This window comes from Pantherophis guttatus, chromosome 14 (genome assembly GCF_059756535.1).
Source record: "Pantherophis guttatus breed Tessera chromosome 14, ASM5975653v1, whole genome shotgun sequence".
Lineage (NCBI taxonomy): Eukaryota > Metazoa > Chordata > Lepidosauria > Squamata > Colubridae > Pantherophis > Pantherophis guttatus.
In genome coordinates, this window is record NC_142076.1 from 19,757,600 (window position 1) to 19,782,100 (window position 24,501).

At 44.7% G+C, this 24,501-nt stretch overlaps 1 protein-coding gene across 4 annotated transcripts in view; it reads right to left on the bottom strand.

The window, feature by feature from the left end:
- The window catches only part of SDK1 (sidekick cell adhesion molecule 1), a 430,408-nt gene that overhangs the window by 255,027 nt on the left and 150,880 nt on the right, over window positions 1-24,501 (bottom strand). For all 4 annotated transcript variants that reach the window (XM_060684054.2, XM_060684053.2, XM_087878657.1 and 1 more), the window contains exon 5: window positions 2,227-2,360. In XM_060684054.2, coding sequence (XP_060540037.2) covers window positions 2,227-2,360 — 134 coding nt within the window. The remainder of the gene's footprint in view (window positions 1-2,226; window positions 2,361-24,501) is intronic.

Sequence of the window (24,501 nt, forward strand, 5' to 3'; positions counted from 1 at the left end):
GTGTAATAGGGCCATCACTGAAATTAAATGGGGAGGGAGGGAGGGAGGGGGTGAGATTGGGGTCAGATGGAAGGAATTATTTCTTTGCCCGACACATAATTCGAGGATGGGAATGGTGGGCCTCCAAAGGCGGTCACAGATGGCGATTGGTATGGTTTGAAAAAGAGGTTGAGAAGAATCATGTCAGAGGAGAGCCATCCGTCCACCCTCTTGGCCTTCTGTAGGGGGTCTTAAAACCTGGCTTGGCGTGGCACCCCAATGTGAGCATGTCACACTGGAAATGGCTAATGCATTGAGAGAAGACCCTATCTTCATCCATGGCAGTGGTGAGTTGCCCCCGGTTCGGACCGGTTCACAAGAACCGGTAGTAAAACCGGTGGGAGGCCCTGCCCACCGCCCCAGATGTCATCATCGGCGATCTGCGCATGCACAGAAGCGATCCCGTTGCGAACCTGTAGTAAAGGTAAGTAAAACCCACCCTGATCCATGGGGGCCTTGCTCCCTTCCTTGGCTGTCTTTGTTACTTTAAATGTTAACTTCCATATTATCTTGATATTTTAGTGTAGAATCTTGTTGATTTTACCTTGCTGCGAGCCGCCCAGAGTCAGCTCTAGGTGAGATGGGCAGCATAGAAATTTCATAATACATAAAAATAAATAAAATCTGGCTCTCTGGCCTGGATGGATAATAGTCCTGGAGCATCCTTCGTGGCCCCTCCAACTTCCCTCAATACTGGCATTTCTGACATTAAAGCATCACCAAAACTATTGGAATCAAGAGTTCCAACCTCTTTATTGATCCTAACACACTGTAGGAGAAGAAGTGGCAGAAACTGAGGGTGGAGTGAAAAGAGGAATCAGCCTAGAATCGCTACGTAGCCACGAGCAAACTAAGTCCAACCTTCCTTGAATTCTGTGCAGGCTTAGCTTAACTCCTAGCAAGTGCTGACACTCAGTCAATAAGATTTCTGTGCATAGGCTGTTCAGCAATAAATCAGTTTAATTGGACCTTCATGCATGGACTTGATCTTTCACACCACACACACACACACACACACACACACACACACAGAGTATGCTGGCTTTCCTGTTCTTCTTTTAGTCACTAACTTTTCAGCCACTTCTGAATTCTGCAACTCGTAGGAAACTTTTCCCTTTTCTTTTCTAAGCCCCCCACACAGCATGCATTGCCCCCTATGGAGTACTGTAAATGCTTTATTCCCGTGGTCGTAAACCGATTGTTCCCCAATGTTAATTAAGATCAGAAAATGAGCTGCAGAGTGCATTAGTGGTTATGTAATACAGACCATTAAAGCCTGCTTTATAAATGAGTGTCATTAAATTCTAAGTATAGCGGCTTTTCTTGGGTAGCCAGGAAAGGGAAAAAAAAAAGAAAAGAAAGTTGAGAGGTTACACGTCAGAATTTATGCAAATTTTTTTAAAAAAACAACTGGGTAAAGCAATTACCGAGGCTATTCTACCAGGTTGGAGCAGGCAAGTTGGAGCAAAAAACTTTACAGTAGAAGATTTCCAGATCTGGCTTCTTAGCCTGTGCCTTCTCATTAGATAACACGAGCAGAAGAGAGAGAAAAGTTTTTATATAAATTCTCCCCTCCGAGTTTCTTTCTATTGTTTTATGAGATGGGTTCTTATATGACACCATTGTCAGGGTGTGTGTTTTTTTTTTTTGTTTGTTTGTTTGTTTGTTTTTGATATCTACTTGCAATCACTTGGGCAAAACAATCATTTCAGGCAATGAAATATTAGTGCAGTCCAATTATACAGCAGAAATCCTGCCTGGCAGACAGAAAATATTTTTTTTCCCTTTCTCCTTATATTGGAATGAACCTCTAAAGCGGGGGGTGGGGGGGTCTAACCCTGGCAACTCTAACACCTGTGGACTAAGTAAATAAATAAATAGCTTCTGTGTTGTACTCTCTTTGTCAAAAGCCTTGGTAGTAGAGTGGTCTAAAGCACCCTGTTATTAAGACCAGCTGCCTGCAATTACTGCAGGTTCGAATCTCGCCAAGGCTCAAGGTTGACTCAGCCTTCCATCCTTTCTAAGGTGGGTAAATTGAGGACCCAGATTGTGGGGGCAATAAGCTGACTTTGTATAAATATACAAAAGTATGAAGGCTATTGCTTAACGCATTGTAAGCCGCCCTGAGTCTCCGGAGAAGGGCGGCATATAAATCAAATAAAAAAAAAAAAAAGTACAGCTACTCACCTGTCACGTTCAAGCAAATCAATGGACTCGTCTTGTTCTCTCCGTTCTTTTCATTCACCGCTTGGACATAGTAGTTCCCGGCATCCGATGGCAAGGTTGCAAGAATGACCAACTGGTTCTCTAAGGTGATGGTTCTGTATTTGGGGGGGGAAAAAAATAAGAATGCTTATTGAGTTAGGACAAGGCGCATTTGGGATGGATATGCTGCGAAACGGGAATAGCGTATCTCAGCTGGGAGACGTACGGCTTCTTCTGTATGGCATTCAGAAGAACAAACTTTAAAGTATAAAGTATACGTACGGGTGAAAATCAGAATGTAAGTTCTCAGTGACGGGAAAACTGGGTAGGCTGGAAGCCTGGCATTCAGACAAACTGGCCAACAGGCACGTAGGGATAAACAATATTTGCACGCCATTCAAAAGAGATCACCAAAAAGCCAAAAAGGAAACAAAAAACCAAAACACCTCCTGACCAGCAAACTACTACAAAATGGTGCTTGTTTTTTTTTTTTTTTTTTAAATACCAAATAAAGCTTTTGAAGTCTCCGGGCTAAAAGAAACAACACTTTTGGGGGTGGGGGAAATAATGCCAGGGGGGAAAAAAAATCAAAGACAAGAGGCTTTCCTTCTGTTTTTAGGATGCGTTTAGCTCTCTTGGTTTCAGATACCAAGAGGTGATGCAAGTTGTTAATTAACATGCTCAGCTGGGAAGACAAGGAGGGAATAAAAAGCAAAGATGTTTACAAGTGACAGCTATAATTGTAGCTATAGTCATCGGGGATCGCGTCTTCTCAAAGACTGATGAAATATCTGATTCAAATGCACAAATTCCTCTTTCTGTAACAAATGGATCTCGGTACTTCCCTTGCAAAACATCTCCAGCTATTTCTGTTCTAGATACCACTTTTATTCTTTACGCAATCCCGTTTTAAATTCAAACGGAAACCGATCAATTAAAAAAACAACATATAGAAGAGAATATTTATAGCTCGGGGTTGAACTGTGGGTTTTTTAAATTTTTTATTATTTATTTTTATTTATTTTTATATGCCGCCCTTCTCCGGAGACTCAGGGCGGCTTACAATGCGTGAAGCAATAGCCTTCATACTTTTGTATATTTTATACAAAGTCAGCTTATTGCCCCCACAATCCGGATCCTCATTTTACCTACCTTAGAAAGGATGGAAGGCTGAGTCGACCTTGAGCCTGGTGAGAATTGAACTTGCAGTAATTGCAGGCAGCTGGATGTTAAATGCTGCCTTAGTAGGAGGCATTAGCCTCCTACGCCACTCAGGCTCCTTGGTGTTCTTGGTGTTCCCTGAGCTTGGCTGTTTTCTTGTAGACGTTTCATGACCCAACTAGGTAGCATCATCAGTGCTGGGAGGGAGTGGGGCTTGGTCTGGGAGCAAACTGATGAGTCTATTTGGGTCATGAAAAGTCTGCAAGAAAACAACCAAGCTCAGAGAGCACTAAGGATCCCACAGTCCTCCTCCTCCTCTTCCTCTTCCTCCTCCTCCTCCTCTCCGTAAACTCCACTCCCTTCTATCACTCATGATGTTACCTAGTTGGGTCATGAATCATCTGCAGGAAAACAGCCAAGCTCAGCGAGCACCAAGAACCCAAACGAAACCCAACCTTTGGTGATGCCCAGTTCCTATTTCCAAAGGAAAAAAGGACAAAACGGTTCAGAATTCTACGTGGGTCTTTGAAGTCTGAGCAAGTCCCACCAATCTTGACCCAAAAGACAAGCCAATATGTGCAAACCCAGAAACTGAATATGAGAGCTAAAGTCAAGAACTGATGTGAAAATACTAAATAAGAAATGACCGCAGGAGATGAACCCACTAATGGTATACTAAGCAATATTACACAACAACAAGAACAATCAACTCATGGAACAGCTTGCCTTCAGATGTGGTGGGTGCTCCATCACTGCAGGCTTTCAAAAAACCGGACAAACCAATTCTCTGAAATGGTATAGAGTCTCCTGCTCAAACAGGGGGTTGGACTAGAAGACCTCCAAGGCCCCTTCCAACTCTGTTGTGCTATGTTCTATGTTCTAATTGCAGAGGGGAGTGAGTGAGAAAGAAAGAAAGTTTTCGAGACAGTCAAACCATTGGATTTACCAGGACGGCCAACTCAATTTGAATCAATTAATCTCATTAGTTGTAGTCCATCAGCTAATTGATCCGGTCATTAAAGTTATATATGGATAAATCAGTAAGAAGGATTTCTGTTGAGTTGGACACTTCCGTTTATCCTAGTAGATGATATGGGTTTACGGTACAATTCGGATCTCATTGTTTTGTAACTGTCACATGCCATCGTAAACTCACCCATCACTCTGGAGCAAGAAGCTAATTGCCTCGTGCTTTTATGATATCGCCCTCTGAAAGAGGAGAAAGAGGTAAAGGTAAAGGTTCCCCTCGCACATATGTGCTAGTCGTTCCTGACTCTAGGGGGCGGTGCTGATCTCCGTTTCAAAGCTGAAGAGCCAGCGCTGTCTGAAGACGTCTCCGTGGTCATGTGGCCGGCATGACTCAACGCCAAAGGTGCATGGAATGCTGTTACCTTCCCACCAAAGGTGGCCCCTATTTTTCTACTTGCATTTTTTTTTACCTGCTTTCGAACTGCTAGGTTGGCAGAAGCCGGGACAAATAACCCCATTAGTGGGGCCCCATGAGCTGGGACCTCACCCCATTACGCAGCACTAGGGATTCGAACCGCTGAACTGCCGACCTTTCGATCAACAAGCTCAGCGTCTTAGCCACTGAGCCCCCACATCCCTGAAGGGAAAGAAGACGACTTCAAAAAGACTCTCTTCTTAGATTTGGGTGAAGGTTGGAAAGAGGGCAATGTTCTTGAGCCAAGTAACAACCAGGATGCAAACTGACCATCAGCCCTGACTAAAGGACAAAGCAGAAGGTAGATGGGACTTTGGGCCACAAAAGGGTAGGCACGGTTTTTTGATCAAATTAAGATAAAAAGTAGATAACAAAGTAAATAAAAGGAACATTGACAACTCATGGACCGCTTTTTAAAGTTGCTTGGTACAAGCAGAACTAAGACGCGAAACTGCAAATTAAAAAGCCAACTCTCTGGGACAGAAAATATTAAAAACAGGTGCTTGCATGCCTATATATAATGATTATGAAAGAGGAACCTTAAAATAATGTCCTTCTTAGACTTCAATAGCTTCGTTAATCTTCATAGGAGATGCATTCTTTTTCTCCAAAGAGTATTAGGTTATTACTGGGGGGTTCCCCCCCCATAAATAATTTGTGTAAACTTATGTGGATGGGGAATGATATCAAGGATGAAAAATCGAAAATACTTCCCAAAGGTGTACCCAGAATAGATTGCATTTGTTGCGTTACAAGGAGATTTCCTTGGAAATACAAGCTTTCTTTCACCAAGGACAACAAGATTATTTTGTTGAAAAATGCTAAAATAAAATGCGGATAATTTCTGATGGAACCCGGGCTTTCCACTCAAAAGTATCAAGGCTGGGCTGTAACAGATCAGGATTAACTGCTAGCTGCAGTTTGGCAGTTCAAATCTCACCAGGCTCCAAGTTGACTCAGCCTTCCATCCTTCCGAGGTGTAAAATGAGGACCCAGATTGTTGGGGGCAACAGGCTGACTCTGTAAACAGCTTAGAGAGGGCAGGAAAGCACTGTGAAGCGGTATATAAGTCTAAGTGCTATTGCCCTTCCTTCCTTCCTTCCTTCCTTCCTTCCTTCCTTCCTTCCTTCCTTCCTTCCTTCCTTCCCTTCCCTTCCCTTCCCTTCCCTTCCCTTCCCTTCCCTTCCCTTCCCTTCCTTCCTTCCTTCCTTTGCCATGGTGGTGCAATGATTAGAATATTTCAGGCTAATTCTGCCCACTGCCAGCAGTTCAATCCTGACCTGCTCAAGGTTGACTCAGCCTTCCATCCTTCCAAGGTGGGTAAAATGAGGACCCAGGTTGTTGGGGACCAGAGGCTGACTCTGTAAAACCGCTTAGAGAGGGCTGTAAAAGCACTGTGAAGCCGTATATAAATCTAAGTGCTATTGCTATTAAGAGTTTTGCAGTAAATGGATGTATTTAGAAACAAAAAATATGAAAAAGGAGGCCGTGCACCAGCGTGCCCCTGACTTGACTCTTGAGGGAAACAAGCGGAAGGCAACCTAGGCCTCTGTGAATTATTGGAAAGGACCCCTGGGATGAAAAGGAAGCGAAGAGGGGAAGGAAAAACGACGGCCACCAGACAGGAAATTGTGTTTGCTTCCTGCCAGATGGTACTCTTGGCCTCACATACATTATTAAAATAGTGTCAGAAACTCGGCCTGAAATAATAATGTCTTTTGCATCCTCTTTAACATTAGAACTGTGATTAAACACAGTAGGAAAACCAAAGGCAAAGGGCACACCTGTCTTCCTAAAACAAGCAATTCGGTCTGGCTGGGAGAGTGAAAAAAACATAAGGCAAATATTTGTGGCTTGCATCCAAGGATGCTGGGTCAGACGTACCACGGGCCCCGGGGTGCGTTCCCTTTCTAGCAGTAATTTTCGAGAGTTTATTCTTCGAAGCGTAATGTTTATAAAAGTGCCCAATCCCCAAACAGCTGATTTCCCAGGATTGTCTATTTGGAATATCAACTGCTCTCAAAGCAGTTTTTTCACACCCGTCACGGAGACCTAATCATCAAAGCGCCTGAGGGCAGGACGAGAAGTAATGGATGGAAACGTTACCAAGGACGCATCCAATCTAGAACGAAGAAGAACTTTCCTGACAGTGAGAACAATTAATCGGTGAAAATAATCGTTGCCTTCGGAAGTGATGGTTGCTCGATCACTGGTGACTCTCAAGAAGAGACTGGACAACCATTTTGTCCGAAGCAGGTTGTTGTGGCCTGCTGGTAGCCAACAGAGTTGGCAGCAGAGTCGGACAGTGAGGAGGTTGCAGAGGAACTTGGGCCAGTCCTGGGGGCTGGAGAAAGCTCGGACGAGGGCTCTGGGTCGGAGGCAGAGAGGGAGTTAGACAGCAGTGAGGTAGAGGAACAGCTGGAGCCTGTTCCCAGTGTGCCCATGTGCAGAGCTGCCAGAAGACAAGAACAACTCAGAAAGCAGGGTCAACTTGGGAGTAAAGCCACACCTTGGAGGTGATTGGCCCCTCCCGTAGAAAACAAAAGAGGAGCGGACGGGGAGGGGGCTTTTGCAGGAAACAATTCGTTGGTGCAGTGGCCTAGAGGTGGCGCTCTCGCCTCACAAACAGGAGGCTGTGAGTTCGATCCTAGGTAGAGGCAGATATTTCTCTCACTGGGCACAATGAGAATATATCTGCTGTATAAAACTCCGCATTGGCGTCAGGAAAGGCATCCGGCCAGTAAAACACTCTGCTGGCTCCATTCAGTTGCCCAGACTCCACCCCACAAGGGATTATGGGGTTGTTAAACGATGATGATGATGGTAGTTTTTATGGTCTTATTGCACATCACCCAAAGCCACATTTTGAGAAATAGGGGGAGAGGAGATGTAAATGTGATAGATAGATAGATAGATAGATAGATAGATAGATAGATAGATAGATAGATAGATAGATAGATAGATAGATAGATAGATAGATAGATAGATAAATGCCATCTGTAAATGGAGCTTTTTAAAATTAGAAGTGGCCATCCACTATCCACAGAGGCTTTATTCCTGATTCATGAGAACACAACAAGGGTATAAAAAATATGCTTTATGCATCTGCCAAATACATGTACTTATTTTATTTTATTTTTTTTGCACATGTGCGTGGACAGGCTAAAACCACAGACACGTGAGATACCAAACTCCAAGCTCTGTTTAGAAACCTTGGAAATACCAACTCTAGATAATGAAGGTCTCCTGCACATTTTTTCCTAAACACTACAGGGCATATCAAGTTAGGGATAATGCAACATTCGGATTAATGATTGTCTTATTAGTGTTTTTGTATTCAAGATATTCGGGTGGAACCAGAGTTCTGTCACCGGGAGAGTAATTGTAGCTTTCGCTCACATATAACCCTGAAACTCTCTGAGGTCCCTCAAGACCAGATGCCAATTTAGAGAGAAAAATCTCAAAAATAATCCTGAGTTATTTGTTTGGGTTTGGCTTTTTACAAGACGCATCAAATGATGCATGTTTAAGAGATTGGTTTGCTCACTTTCTGCTGGTATATTTAGAGTTTTTATATGAGGGATTAAGAGTTGAAAAAAGTTTCTGTTACTCCCCCCCATGAATCAGTCCTAGGAGAAGACAAGCATCCCGATTTGCTAATATATATATATATTTTTCTTCCCTAATAGAAGAGAGAATTAGATATTTGCTACTTCTACCAGCTAGGCTGCATGATAAATCAGATAATGCCAAGTTGTTGAATCATAACAGAATAAAATCCAAACCATAACAGAATCTCATTTAGCCTCTGCTTATAACATAGCCATCTGTTCAGGATCCATGCAATTTATTTATCCATTTATTTATTCCAAAGTTCTAAATGAAGTTTTATTTTTTCCAGGGCTGCCACGCAGTTCATGCCAAAGTATAGCTGTTTTTTAAAGCGATGGCAAACACCGGGGTGGGGGTGGGAGTGGGGGGGGGGGAAGGAGTCCCAAAACCAAACAAAAACTTCATTTTGTATCACATCACAGGAGAGGAACCTTCTGCTTGAGGATTTAGTCAATCCAGCGAGACTGATTTTATTAAGAAAAGAGATTTTGGGACGACGTCAATAGAATTACTCGGAAATGCCCCGCAGGAATGTCATCGATTGGCAAAACATGCCTCGGGTAAACTTTTTTGGAAAAAAAATAAGACTGGTTAACTCTTTCATGAGTATTAACTACAGTTCTGTTGTGGCCCGTCAGCGGCCTGTGCAGATTGTAGCTGATTCCGACAGCGAGGAGGCTGGTGTGGTGCTGCATCAGCAGCCTGTGCAGCCGGCGCTCGAGTCGGACAGTGAGGAGGCTGGAGAAGATGTGGTGCCAGAGGCAGGGATTCAGCCAGGGCCTTCAGAACCTCCAGAACCTCCCATAAGTGAAGAGGAAGAAGAGGAGGAGCCTCTTCTCAATGCACGGGCGCGCAGAGCTGCCAAAAGGCAGGAATGGCTCCTCAGGAGGAGGTCTCCTTGAGAATAAGGCTTGTAGCTAATTGGCCACTCCCTTAGCCTATTTAAGGAGGAATGCCAACTGAAGCAAGCTGTAGGGAACAACTTTAGTTCATTCTCCTTCGTGTCTGCAAAATTGCTCCGGGGCTTTCTGCCAACTCTAGTAAGACTGTGATTACCTTATCTTAGAATTCTGGTAGGCTGTTAAGACAGTTTATTAACAGCCTTTGGTTGATAAAGACTAAGTTATTTGAGTAAAATAAGCTTTGTATAGAGTTTGTGTGTGCTGCGTTCTTTGGGGTCCGTAGCTGGGCAGAACAAGTTCTGGGAAAACTTTTCATGTACTTCATATCTAGTCTTGTGGCCTCTAGAAAAATTGGGCCACAACTTTCAATACTTCCAAGTCCTCAGGTTACAACAGTTCATTTAGTGACCATTCAAAGTTACAACGGCACTGAAAGAAGTGACTTATGACCGTTTTTCATACTTACAACCATTGCGGCATCCCCATGTTCAAAGTTCAGATGCTTGGCAACTGGCATGTACTTATGACGGTTGCATCGTCTCAGGGTCACGTGATCACTTTTTGCTGGGGGGGGCCGGGAAACAAAGTCAACGGGAAAGCCGGACTCACTTAACAACTGTGTTCCTAACTTAACATGTGCAGCCTTCCACTGAGGACCTGTATATTACACGAGTCAAAAAGAGGGCTGTGAAAATATCTACAGATCCCTCACATCCTGGACATAAATTGTTTCAACTCCTACCCTCAAAACGGGGGATTGTATGGAGCAGGGGAGATATGTAGTCATAATAACATTCCTTTCTCGGAGAGTCAAGGACATCTTGCCCTGCACCTGGAGGGGTGTGACTGGGAGGCATCTCCAGTTGGGATGGTGCTTTGATTGGACCATGTGATGGACATGTGGGTGCTGGGCAGGGACTTGGACTTTCTTTTGGGTGGGGAAAACCTGGAAGCTTTCAGATTCGGGTTTTCCCAGATGTGCCAATATGAGATCTCTAATACAATGGAACTTTGAGGAACCTCTAGCCTCGGAGTCTTCTTTCATTGGGGGTGTTATTCAGAATCCTGACAATGAGCTTCAATTTTTTCTGCGCTCTGTCCTACCCCTGATTCAGGAGAGTCTATTCTGGTAGCAGAAAAAGGGATCCCCGGTTGCGTACAGATCTTTGCACGATATTTCTGTTTTTACACCACACATAGTTGCTGTTTAGAAGGTCACTTTTTAGACTCTTCAGGATGAGAAGAGCCAGAGGTGGCTATGGGTTTCGTAGAATCAGGTGGCATCTAAAAAGCAATCTTGATAAAGAATTTAAGCGTACTCAAACTGGAACTGAATAGGAATTGTGATTTGTCATTTGTGCTCTGGACCGGATCTCTCTCAATTTGCAAAAGAAGATGAGAGAAAAACTTCCATCGGATTTCAATCTCCAGAAATTCTTTCGACCCAGGATTAAAATCACCTTCTGGTGCTGAACAAAAGAAAATATGCTTCTATTAACCAACAAGAATTACAGCATAGCAACGGGGTTGAGGGTTATTATTTTTAGAATAGAATAGAATAGAATAGAATAGAATAGAATAGAATAGAATAGAATAGAATAGAACAGAATAGAACAGAACAGTTGGAAGGGATCTTGGAGGTCTTCTAGTCCAACCCCCTGCTCAGGCAGGACACCTCTGATATCTCTGTATGCTACTGTTTGCAAATCCAGAAGAACTGTTTATTGTGAATGACTACGACGACTGGTAAGAAGACTTTGTTATTGATTATCCCTGGACTGTTTATTGGACTGTGCCTTACTATTTCCTGAAAGTAAACACAACTAGTGTATCTGTGTGCTGACTGTGTTTTATTCGTACCTACTCTCAGTCGCTTTCATGTACACACCCTTGCTATTCAAGGGTTACTCTGCGAATTCCTTAGCATCCTACATCACTTCAGACAAATGGCTATCCAATCTCTTCTTAAAAACTTCCAGTGTTGGAGAATTCACAACTTCTGGAGGCAAGTCGTTCCACTGATTAATTGTTCTCACTGTCAGGAAATTTCTCCTCACTTCTAGGTTGCTTCTCTCCTTGATTAGTTTCCATCCGCTGCTTCTTGTCCTGCCTTCAGGTGCTTTGGAGAATAGGTTGATCTCCCCATCTTTTCTGTGGTAGCCCCTTAGATATTGGAAGACTGCTATCATGTCTCCCCTAGTCCTTATTATTTTTATTATTTTTTTTCTATTGTGCTTTTATATCCTGTAGGCCGCCTTGAGTCACCCTCTGTGAGTAGACAGCGATATAAACTGTCCAAATAAAATAAACAAACAAATTCATCAGACAGACAGATACCAATACAAGATATCAACATGGCGGGGGTTTTCTTTAAGCAGCAAGTTTGCCTCCAATCTGAAAAGGCATCATTATCGCCCCCAAGTCAACACTTTGTGCTGGTTTCATTTTAATCTCCCAAGAGAAACACGTGGCAACTATAAGACGCAAAACACTTATAATGGACTTGACTGAATGCAAGCTCTCCAGTGTCTCTGTACCTCATTCTGTGATTCTCTCAAAACCATAGCAACTCCAAATATAACCTTTGTCATGTAAACTATGAAATGCAGCAAACAATTGGAATGCTAAGACATGGAGAGACTCACGCGTGCGCGGACACACATGGAAATGCACACAAAAGGTACTTTCTGTTTAGGGGCCAAAAGTCACATTCCCAAGGCCAAAGTCGTATTAATAAGAGCTATGGCTTATTCGTTTCAATAGAAGAGAATATTTGCAGCTCAGGGTTGAACTGTCTTTCGTGCTCTCTGAGCTTGGCTGTTTTCCTGCAGACGTTTCGTTATCCAACCGGGTAACATTATCAGTGCTAGAAGGGGAGGGGGGTTTGTGGAGGGGGAGAGGGAGGAAGCAGAGGAGGAGAACTGGAGGGCGGGTCCTTGGTGTCTCCGAGTTTGGTTGTTTTCTTGCAGGTGTTTCATTCTCAATCTAGGTATCATTATCAGTGCTATCATTGTCACCTTTGTCACCTCACGGTTAGATTATTGCAACGCGCTCTACATGGGGCTACCCTTGAAGAGTGTTCGGAGACTACAGTTGGTCCAAAACGCAGCCGCGCGAGCTGTCGTGGGTGCACCTAGGTACACCCACATTACACCAATTCTCCGCGAGCTGCACTGGCTCCCTATTGGTCTCCGGTCACAATTCAAGGTGATGGTTATTACCTTTAAAGCCCTACATGGCTCAGGACCAGGGTATCTTTGAGACCACCTTCTACCGCATAGCTCCCAGAGACCGGTAAGATCCCACAGAGTTGGTCTCCTCCAGGTCCCGTCAGCTAAACAATGCCGGCTGGCGGGCCCGTGGGGGGAGGTCCTTCTCTGTGGCGGCCCCATCTCTCTGGAACCAGTTACCTCCTGAGGTCCGGACCATCCTCACCCTATTGGCCTTCCGAAAAGCTTTTCCGGCAGGCCTGGGGCCGTTGATCTCGCTCTTGCAATCCGGTGAGATCCGGCCATGAATGGTGTGAATGATGTTTTTAATGTTTTTAATGTTTTTTATAATGATTTTAAATGCATTGTGAGCCGCCCTGAGTCTTCAGAGAGGGGCGGCATACAAATTGAATTAATAAATAATAAATAAATAAATCATCAATCAGGTAGCCTTGTTGGCGTATCGCACTTGGGTAATGTTCCACAGTCCTCCTCCTCTTCCTCCTTCTCCTCCTCCTCCCCTCCACAAACCCCACTTCCTTCTGATGATGTTACCAAGCTGGGTCATGAAACATCTATTAGAAAACAACAGAGAGCACCAATGACTCCCACAGTTGTCCTCCTCCTCCTCCTCCTCCTCCTCCTCCTCCTCCTCCTCCTCCTCCTCCTCCTCCTTGCATATCTTTAATTTCTGACATCACACCAACATCGCCTTTCTGATTTTTGTATTCCATTAATTTCGGACATCCCATTTCTATCCCGCCTTCTCTTCGGATAAGTTTTACTGTCCAGTTTACAAACATTTTTCACTATGCTACAGCTTCTGGGTTGAGCTTAATAAAATAAAACACAATAAAATACCCTGTTGGGTGTTTTGACGTGTTATTAATCTGGCACATCAAAACAGCCGTGTGCATTTTATAAATGAAAGCTGTGCTTTTCTGATCATTACCATGAATTTTAGCAAAACTGAAAGCTTTATTCTTGAGTCACATGCTCCATCAAGCTATTTTTCTTTCTTTGTCATCAATGATCGTAAAATACAAGCTACCGCAGTTTGAGGGTATTTTTCCCCCCCATCTCTATAAAGGCTTTTTATTCATATACTTCCCTAATGGGGTTTGTGTTGGTCTGATTTGGAGAATGGAACGACTGATTGGCAGCTTTTTGCTTGTTTGACTTTTCTTTGCTGAATCTCCTTATATTTTCACAGTCAGAAGTGTGTGTGTGTGGGAGAGAGAGCTAGATGAAAAGACCAGGCAATTATGTATCATGCTCATTAACGTGGAGACATGAATTTTACTAGCCTACCTGATTCATACCAACACTGGAATTAGGATTTAGTTTGCATTGTTGTGGTGGCTTCCCATCCTGCCTATGCACACAATTTCTGGAGCTGGTTGCTGTGGAAGAGCCAGCCAGTCCAAACACAAAGATTGCTGTCGTTCAGTCATTAAGCTGTGTCCGACTTTGTGCCGCTGTCTCCCAGAGTTGTCCAAATTCATGTTTGTTGAGTCGATGACACTATCTAACCATCTCATCCTCTTCCGTCCCTTTCTCCTGTTGCCTTCCCGTCTTTCCCAACATCTGGGTCTTCTCCAATAAGTTCCTCTCATCTCATTAGGTAGCCAAAGTATTTGAGCTTCAGGATCTGTCCTTCCAAAGAATGCTCAGGGTTGATTTCCTTCAGGATCGACTGATTGGATCTCCTTGCAGTCTAAGGCAGGGGTCTCCAACCTTGGCCACTTTAAGACTTGTGGACTTCAACTCCCAGAGTTCCTCAACCAAAGCTGTCTGAGGAACTCTGGGAGTTGAAGTCTACAAGTCTTAAAGTTGCCAAGGTTGGAGACCCCTGACTTAAAGGATATTGTTCTGATCTAGGCTTCCTGAGAAAGCATAAATCACAATCTTAATCCCAAAAAACCTCTTTTATTGAAACGGCTGTGAATTATGGTCATTCACAGCCCGTAATTATTCACAAACAGTCTGTGAAGATTCCAACAGATGTCTGCTTGAGTTGACACAGTCTTCCAGTGTGATGTTGATAAGCACGCATCTTTAATCTCCCTTGAAACGCTGCCAGAGATCTAATTGTCCATTAGTTTTGCAAGGCCAAACGGAGCACAGAGTCAAACGGACTTCTCAGAGCTTGAATTGACTCTATGAACTAATTGCTTCCTGCAAAGCTGACTGAGGAACTCTGGGAGTTGAAGTCCACAAGTCTTAAAGTTGCCAAGGTTGGAGACCCCTGATCTAAAGGACTCTCAAGAGTCTTGCCCAACACCACAATTTGAAAGCATCCATTGTTCAGTGTTCAGCTTTCCTTATGGTCCAACTCTCACAGCCATACGTTACCATTGGGAAGATCATAGTCTTTTGACTATTCAGAACTTTGTCGACAAGGCGATCAGTGGTGGGTTGCTACCGGTTCGCACCGGTTTGGGCAAAATGGTAGCGGCAGCAGCGGGAGGCTCTGCCTGCCCGCCCGGATGCTTCTGCACATGCACAGAAGTATCATGCGCGCACATGAGTGTGCTGGTGCCCACGAGTGAACTGGTAGCAATGGGTTTTGAAACCCACCCCTGAAGGTGACCAAGATTAATGTTCCTTCTGGAAATGTTCTGGCCAAATTATAGAGTAAGTTATCTATTTTCATTTGGATCCTCATCTTACTCACAGGACAGGTTTGGGCAAGCTCTCGCTAAAGTGTCCCTTTGGGGACCCATAAGTGCACTACATTTTTAAACAACTAGATTCTTAGCAGGGTTTTTCTATACCATAATTCAATTTATCCTACCGAATAGGATGTAGTATTACTCTAAGAGTTAAGTCTAGGTGATAAAGCAGTTAGGTTCGTGTTAGGAAGCTGGGAAGAAGAAGAGAGCTCAATTCTAAATATTAATGCTGCCCTGGTCCTACTTTCATGACCATGTTTCAACCAATTTTTTTTTTTCCTACATGCCGCGAAGACATTCTGTTAAGACTGCAGGCAGAGGTGGGATTCAGCCGGTTCGGACAAATTTGAGTGAATCGGATGCTAACTACAACTGGTTCACCGAACCAGTAGTTGCAAGGACTGGCTGGCCCCTCCCACCCCACCCCTCCCAGGAGTCTCCACGTGGCCCATTTTGGATGCCAGGTAAGTGCAGCGCCCACGCGGAGGGTCTGGGAGGGCGAAAAATAGGCCTCCTGGAAGTTCCGGAAATGGACCTGTTTCTGGCCTCCGGAGGGCCTCCAGAGCCCGGGGGAGGCAGTTTTTGCCCTCCTGGAGGCTCGAGGAAAGTCTCTGGAGCCTGGGGAGGGCGAAAACACCCTCTACCCGGTGGTGCAGGAAGCCGAGTAGGCCACGCCCACCATGTCCGCATCCACCCAGCAACAGGGCAGAGAACTGGTTGTTAAAATTTTTGAATCCCACCTCTGACTGCAGAGAATACAGGCAGACTGATTCTTGCGAGATTCTCCCCAGTTTATTGTCTATCCTTTTAATAGGAGCTGAGTAACACACAAAAACTGGACAATAGTTCTACTTCAATTGCTGGTTTTCTGTCAGTTCCTTCCGCTGACACCTACTGAAAAATCACATATCCCATGCGTTCGGGATAGGCGCCGTTTCCATGAACCTTGGACGCATATTGTAATAGCTGTGCTTTTCTTTGTCGCTTGTCACATCTTCTCGGAAGCCCCATTTTTCTCTGTTGTGTTTTTGAGTTTGTCCATCCCTTCTGATGCTTAATGGAAGCCCAGTGGCGCTCCTGACACCTCTAACAAAGGAGGGCCTGCGACAAACTGCAGCTAAATAAGATTTTAATAGGCAAACTGGTGAGAAGGATAATTCGGATGTATTTGCAGGATCACAAGCTTTAAGGCAAATGAAAGAAAACTCTACTTCAGGGGTATTTTAAAACCTTGCGGTCGCCATGCAAACATGAAAATAACTGGAGATGTCACCTTTTGCAAAGCGTGCCTTGAGCAGCAAAAAAAAAGGGATATGATTTGGAAAAATGACATCTGTTGTCTTTGAAACTCTGCCTTTAATTCAAAACTCTAAAAGCAGCATCACCCACAGAGCCATGCTATGTTATCTTGAAACCATCCACCAGAAAGAGTCCAGCAATATTATAGTGGTAGTGATAGTAACTCTTCCTCTTCCTGGAAGAGGCACGAAAGCCAGCTGGGTGACTTTGGGCCAATCACCAGGAGACGGTGAGTTCTAGTCCTGCCTTAGGCATGAAAGCCAGCTGGGTGACTTTGGGCCAATCACCAGGAGACGGTGAGTTCTAGTCCTGCCTTAGGCATGAAAGCCAGCTGGGTGACTTTGGGCCAATCACCAGGAGACGGAGAGTTCTAGTCCTGCCTTAGGCATGAAAGCCAGCTGGGTGACTTTGGGCCAATCACCAGGAGACGGAGAGTTCTAGTCCTGCCTTAGGCATGAAAGCCAGCTGGGTGACTTTGGGCCAATCACCAGGAGACGGTGAGTTCTAGTCCCGCCTTAGGCATGAAAGCCAGCTGGGTGGCTTTGGCCCAATCACCAGGAGACGGAGAGTTCTAGTCCCGCCTTAGGCATGAAAGCCAGCTGGGTGACTTTGGGCCAATCACCAGGAGACGGTGAGTTCTAGTCCCGCCTTACGCACAAAAGCCAGCTGGGTGACTTTGGGCCAATCACCAGGAGACGGTGAGTTCTAGTCCTGCCTTAGGCATGAAAGCCAGCTGGGTGACTTTGGCCCAATCACCAGGAGACGGAGAGTTCTAGTCCTGCCTTAGGCATGAAAGCCAGCTGGGTGACTTTGGGCCAATCACCAGGAGACGGAGAGTTCTAGTCCTGCCTTAGGCATGAAAGCCAGCTGGGTGACTTTGGGCCAATCACCAGGAGACGGTGAGTTCTAGTCCTGCCTTAGGCATGAAAGCCAGCTGGGTGACTTTGGCCCAATCACCAGGAGACGGAGAGTTCTAGTCCTGCCTTAGGCATGAAAGCCAGCTGGGTGACTTTGGGCCAATCACCAGGAGACGGTGAGTTCTAGTCCCGCCTTACGCACAAAAGCCAGCTGGGTGACTTTGGGCCAATCACCAGGAGACGGTGAGTTCTAGTCCCGCCTTACGCACGAAAGCCAGCTGGGTGACTTTGGGCCAATCACCAGGAGAAGGTGAGTTCTAGTTCCGCCTTACGCACGAAAGCCAGCTGGGTGACTTTGGGCCAATCACCAGGAGACGGTGAGTTCTAGTCCTGCCTTAGGCATGAAAGCCAGCTGGGTGACTTTGGGCCAATCACCAGGAGACGGAGAGTTCTAGTCCTGCCTTAGGCATGAAAGCCAGCTGGGTGACTTTGGGCCAATCACCAGGAGACGGAGAGTTCTAGTCCTGCCTTAGGCATGAAAGCCAGCTGGGTGACTTTGGGCCAATCACCAGGAGACGGTGAGTTCTAGTCCTGCCTTAGGCATGAAAGCCAGCTGGGTGACTTTGGGCCAATCACCAGGAGACGGAGAGTTCTAGTCCTGCCTTAGGCATGAAAGCCAGCTGGGTGACTTTGGGCCAATCACCAGGAGACGGTGAGTTCTAGTCCCGCCTTACGCACAAAAGCCAGCTGGGTGACTTTGGGCCAATCACCAGGAGACGGTGAGTTCTAGTCCCGCCTTACGCACGAAAGCCAGCTGGGTGACTTTGGGCCAATCACCAGGAGACGGTGAGTTCTAGTTCCGCCTTACGCACGAAAGCCAGCTGGGTGACTTTGGGCCAATCACCAGGAGACGGTGAGTTCTAGTTCCGCCTTAGGCACGAAAGCCAGCTGGGTGACTTTGGGCCAATCACCAGGAGATTATAAAGAGCAGGATATAAATAAATAAAGTGCCCAAAAAATGGAGATTTCATGGAGTCCCCAGAATTCCAAATGTCCTATCTGTTTTACAGGCTAGCTTATCAAAACCCATCTAACTTCTATGATGGAATGTGTCATCTTCAAATAGCCATTGTGAGAAAAATTCGACCGAAAGGTTTTTTTTTTTTTTAATGTTGTTTTGGCTTTGGCCACCAGACAGCCCTGTTTTCTACTCCTGGCAATCAACCTTTTCTCCTTTTTCATCCTCTCTCCGTCTGGATATACGTGTGACAGAGGGAGAGACACTATTCCTCTGGATGGTCCATTCAATAACACCTGGTAGCAGGTAACTGAAATCAATGCTTGTTTTCCTCTGCTTCTCCCCATCTCTCTCTCTCTATCTCTCTCTCTCTCTCTCTCTCTCTCTCTCTCTCTCCAGCCTCCGTTGTCTCCCCTGTGGGAGGAGGGGAGGGGGCCTCCTTCTTTCTTTGTAAAATAATAATAATAATAATAGGATGATCAATGAATAACATGAACGCCTTGCGCATTTTTAATTGCATCCCAGGGGACGAAGGGGGCTTATTCAGAAAGGCAACACCGCCATGTCAATTCTCGAATACAAAACACTGGGACGGAGCTTCGCGGTATCGTATATCTCCACTGCGACCCTTTTCTCCGAATTTATAATACAAACTGGCAGGTCGTATTTGGATCTTGCTAAAAGAAAATAAAATGGTAACCAGATCTTCTGGTTTCCCCCTGGTATTAATGACAGGAATAGATAAACAGGTCTTTTGACACATGCAAAATTTAGTTCAGGTGCAACAAGGAAGTTAGTTATATATATATATATATATTAAATTGGAAATCAATACCCCCCCCACCAAACGTATTTGCGTTGATATTCCTGGAATGAAGCGATAAGGACATCTTAAACGTTTCTAGTCCCATCTGCAGTGCGTTTGTGCAGGCGGCGAGATTAGCCGGAGTGCTGATGATGCCGTTACAAGAATGTGAGCAAGGAAAGCGGGCTCCTCATTACGGAGTGAAGTGGATAATGGGAATCCGTAAGTGAGGGTGATGGAACTGTGTATACTGGCCATTAACTCAGTAATAGCGTCTCTCTTTCTCCAGATGAGGGATTCTCTGGCACCAGCATTTTGCCAGGTTGCATGAGCAAATCCTCGCCTGCAAATGCCTGCAACTTGAGAGATAACTCTAAGACAGGCGCAAGGCAGGCTGGGCGAGGATTTCTGGCCTTCGGTTCTTGGCACGGCCCTGGTCGGCTTCTCTCCTCACCAGCGAGCTTGAGGTGCCATCAGCATCTCAGCAGAGCAACAAGCCAACGCTCAACCAGAAAGAAGGTCAAGGTTTAACTAGGTAGCTACCTTATATTTACATCGAGCTTACAATAGTTGGCAGCTATATATATAAAATATAAAGAAGGGTGACTGGAATCGGGTACATCTAGTTTAATGAAAAGAAGGACCAGGGGAGACATGATGGCAGTCTTCCAGTATTTGAGGGGCTGCCACAAAGAAGAGGGAGTCAAGCTATCCTCCAAAGCAGGGGTCTCCAACCTTAGCAACTTTAAGACTTGTGGACTTCAACTCTCAGAGTTCCTGGCTGAGGAACTCTGGGAGTTGAAATCCACAAGTCTTAAAGTTGCCAAGGTTGGAGACCCCTGCTCCAAAGCACCTGAAGGCAGGGTAAGAAGCAACGCATGGAAATTAATCAAGGAGAGAAGCACCCTAGAACTAAGGAGAAATTTCTCAACACTTAGAACAATTTATCAATTGACTCCAGAAATTGTAGGTGCTCCATCACTGGATTTAGATTTAGATTTTAGATTTTAGATTTTAGATTTTAGATTTTAGATTTTAGATTTTAGATTTTAGATTTAGATTTAGATTTAGATTTAGATTTGGAGGTTTTTAACAGGAGATTGGACAACCAATTGTCTGAAATGGTTTAGAGTTTCCTGCCTGAGCAGGGGGTTGGACGAGAAGACCTCCAAAGGTCCCTTCTAATTCTGTTATTCTGTTCTGTTCTAATGAGGAGCAGGAGATCACCTTACAAGGCCAACATTTTTTGTCTACAATTCCAGAATCGTTTGCTAGAGAGCGAGGGCTGGAGGTTCCTGGATCTTGTGTTCAAGCAGAAGATGGAGATAATTTATGGGGAAAGATGGATTCCTGCACAGAACAGAGGTTTGAACTCTTGGATTTCCATGACCCCTTCCAAACCAATTATTGATTTTTGAGCACAGGCCTCTACTGCAAAATCACAAGGAATGCAAAAATCAAGGATAACAGCATTCTGCTTTGCATACTATAATTTGGGAAGCATAACTACAGATCTGGTGGTTTAAAAATACAAATAACCTTAGAGCAACTCTACCCACAAATTAGCGCAGGCATAAATTTCTGGATCAACTCAGAATAAATACCTTTTTTTTTTCCTACTTCACTGTGGCCGCACCACCCTAATACTAAGAATAGCAGGACCATTCTAAAGGAAAAGAAGCAAATTCCATTTTTATTGTTTACAAGCTGCCTTAAATAAAGACTTTTGTAAGCTGTAATGTATAACTCTCCGGAACCAAAAAATAAAAAAATAAAAAAATAACCCCAAACCCACTATTGGACTGAATAACAGAATAAATTGCAAACTATCAAAAAATATTCAAATATGTTCTTATGGATTAAACACAGACTAAGACCACAGAGAAGAGCAACAAAGATGATTAGGGGACTGGAGGCTAAAGCATATGAAGAACGATTGTAGGAACTGGGTAGGTCTAGTTTAATGAAAAGAAGGACCAGGGGAGACATGATAGCAGTCTTCCAATATCTCAGGGGCTGCCCCAAAGAAGAGGGAGTCAAGCTATTCTCCAAAGCACCTGAAGGCAGGACAAGAAGCAATGAATGGAAACTAATCAAGGAGAGAAGCAACTTAGAACTAAGGAGAAATTTCCTGACAGTGAGAACAATTAACCAGTGGAACAAATTTGCCTCCAGAAGTTGTGAATGCTCCAACAGTGGAAGTTTTTAAGAAGAGATTGGATAGCCATTTGTCTGAAGTGGTGTAGGGTTTCCTGCCTGAGCAGGGGGTTGGACTAGAAGACCTCCAAGGTCCCTCCAACTCAGTCATTCTGTTATTCTTAGGATATTACATGTATCGCTAATCAATGCACAGAAAACCCTGTAACTGTTTCACATCCGGCAGCATTCAAGCTTTTGAGTTCAGGCCTCCTCCTTTTCTTTCTCCCATTTCCTTAGCCTGCAAATGACAACCAACCAGGGTATATAAATAGCTGTGTAAATAACTCTTTCCAAGATGATAAATCTTACGCAACAAGGAAGACAGGTTAGGGTCTCGGAAGGGCCACAAAATTCTTTGCTGATTTTGTTGCTCCAGGCTTTAAGGACACCTGCTGGGACTTTATTTATGATCACCATCTCAGCAGTTCTGTGTTTAGGTCTCCCAGTTGTCGAAGCCGACCGGCTTTTTCTCCCCACCCCATTTTTTCCCCCACTTCCTGGAACACTATATTTTTATTTTATGTAATCTCACTCATCGGAAACTACTCCGTTTCTCTGAGCCGTTTGCATGAGCCATGAAGCTTTATAGGATAATATAACTGATTAATCTTCCTAGCACTTTTGTTTCAAGGAGGACTTTTTTTAGAAATGCTGTTGTGGGCCGGTGGCAGCCAGCAGAGCTGGCAGCAGAGTCAGACAGTGAAGAGGCTGGGGAGGAACTTGGGCCAGTCCTGGGGGCTGGGAAAAGCTCGGACGAGGGCTCTGCATCGGAGACAGAGAGGGGGCCAAGGCCATCTGGTAGTTATGTGCTGCCTCCGGAGTCTGACATCAGCGAGGCAGAAGAATAGCGGGAGCCTGTTCCCAGTGTGTGCATGCGCAGAGCTGCCAGGAGACAGGAACAATTAAGGAAATAGGGTCGACTTGGGAGTAAGGCTTGGAAATGATTGGCCTCTCCCTTAAGACATAAAAGAAGACCAAATGGGATATGATCTTTTGCAGGAAGCAATTAGTTCATCTGGCCAGTTCAAGATTTGAAAATTCTGTTTGTGACTCTGTGCCAAGTTTGGCCTTGCCCCGTGTCTGGAAATTAGCTCTCTGGCAGCATTCCACGTGAGATAGGTGGATGTTGATAACCTTCCTCTGAAAGACTGTTTATCAAGCCTTGTGAACAGGCTCCTCCTGTTCCTCTGCCTCTCTGATGTCCACTCTGGAGGCTCCGGAGTCCACGCAATAACTACCAGGTGGCCCTGGTCCCATCTCTGCCTCCGACGCAGAGCCCTCATCCGAGCCTTCCCCAGCCTCCAGGACTGGCCCATGTTCCTCCCCAGCCTCCTCACTGTCCTACTTCCAGCTCCGCAGCCTGCTGGCAGACCACAACATTGAGGAGTCCCTCTCTTGTATATCCCTCACAAATATTCACACTCAAGCGTTCTCCTAGGGAGCTCCTGAATCCTGAATCCATAATGGTGCGTTTCACCATTCATGATTTGTGGCTATTGTATAAGCATTTTAGACTTTTCCCCAAAGGAATATCTGGATATCAAAACATGAAATGTTGAAAGGCTGGCCATTGATGCAAGGAGAAAACTGGCTGCCCTGTTGCTACGTCCACCAGAGGCCGTTTCTGAATTAAGTGTCTGAACGAGGCTGCTAAAAAGATTGTGCTCAAATTTGCTTCACGGGGGAAATTAAAGAGCTTTTGCAGAGCTCCCAGCACCACAAGTCTTTAAATAATACCTGGGGCACGCTGATATAACAAAATAAGAGTTACTATTTTCATATATATTTTTTATATATCCCTAGATTTTGTCAGAGTACTGTTCAGATAAGGAAAGGAGATTCTGCAAGATTTCTGCAATGGAAGATCAGCGGTTTTTATTAGTGGTAGGAGCTGCTGGGCACATATAATATGCTAAAACGAAAAAGGGAATTGAAGGGGGATGTTATCTGCCTCTGGCAATTTCAAACTGGGAAAAACCTCTACCACCCTTTGGCTTTCCCGTCCCAGGCAATTTGCAAAAAAAAAAAAAAAAAAAGGAAATCACTCAAAGGTAAGAAGAACCCCTCCCCAAAATTAAAAACTCGCAAAATGTTAAAAGCAGTAGGGCACACCAGCAGGATTAAAACAATCTTTTAAAAAGTCTTTCCAGGGTCCCGAAAAGAAAAAGATGAGGTATTTATAAAAGCCGTATTTTAAGGGCCGTGTTTCATTTTGGAAAGCACGACTGGAAATCACAACTGCAACCAAATTTGACTTTCACTTACAAGAGACGACGCATTGTTCCTCCTAGATTTAAATTTGCTTCAGTTGTCTCCGTTTGGATACAGCCGAGACTGGGTTTTTGATCGATGGGAGGAAGCCCTAATTTGTCTTTCAAATTAGGGTCTGGATTTTGTGGTCCTGATGGGTGATGGAACAAGGGTGAAGTGGCAACATCATCAAAAAAGCACAACAAAGAATGTTCCTTCTCCGCCAACTCAGGAAGATCAAACTGCCCAAGGAGCTGCTGATTCAGTTCTACAGAGGAATGATTGAGTCTGTCATCTGCACCTCCATAACTGTCTGGTTTGGTTCTGCAACCCAACAAGACAGACACGGATTTCAGAGGATCATTAGAACTGCAGAAAAAACAATGGCTACCAACCTGCCTTCCACTGAGGACCTGTATACTGCACGAGTCAAAAAGAGGGCTGGGAAAATATCTACAGACCCCTCACATCTGAGCCTTGGTAGTACAGTGGTTTAATGCACCCTGTTATTAACAAAGCTGCCTGCAATTTCTGCAGGTTCGAATCTTACCAGGCTCAGGGTTGACTCAGCCTTCCATCCTTTCTAAGGTAGGTGAAATGAGGACCCAGTTTGTGGGGGCAATAAGCTGGCTTTGTATAAATATACAAAAGGATGAAGGCTATTGCTTAGCGCATTGTAAGCCACCCTGAGTCTCCGGAGAAGGGCGGCATATAAATCAAATTTAAAAAAAAAAAGTGCATTGAGAGCGTATGCACCAAAGACAAATTCCTTGTGTGTCTAATCACCTTTGGCCAATCAAGAATTCTATTCTATTCTATTCTATTC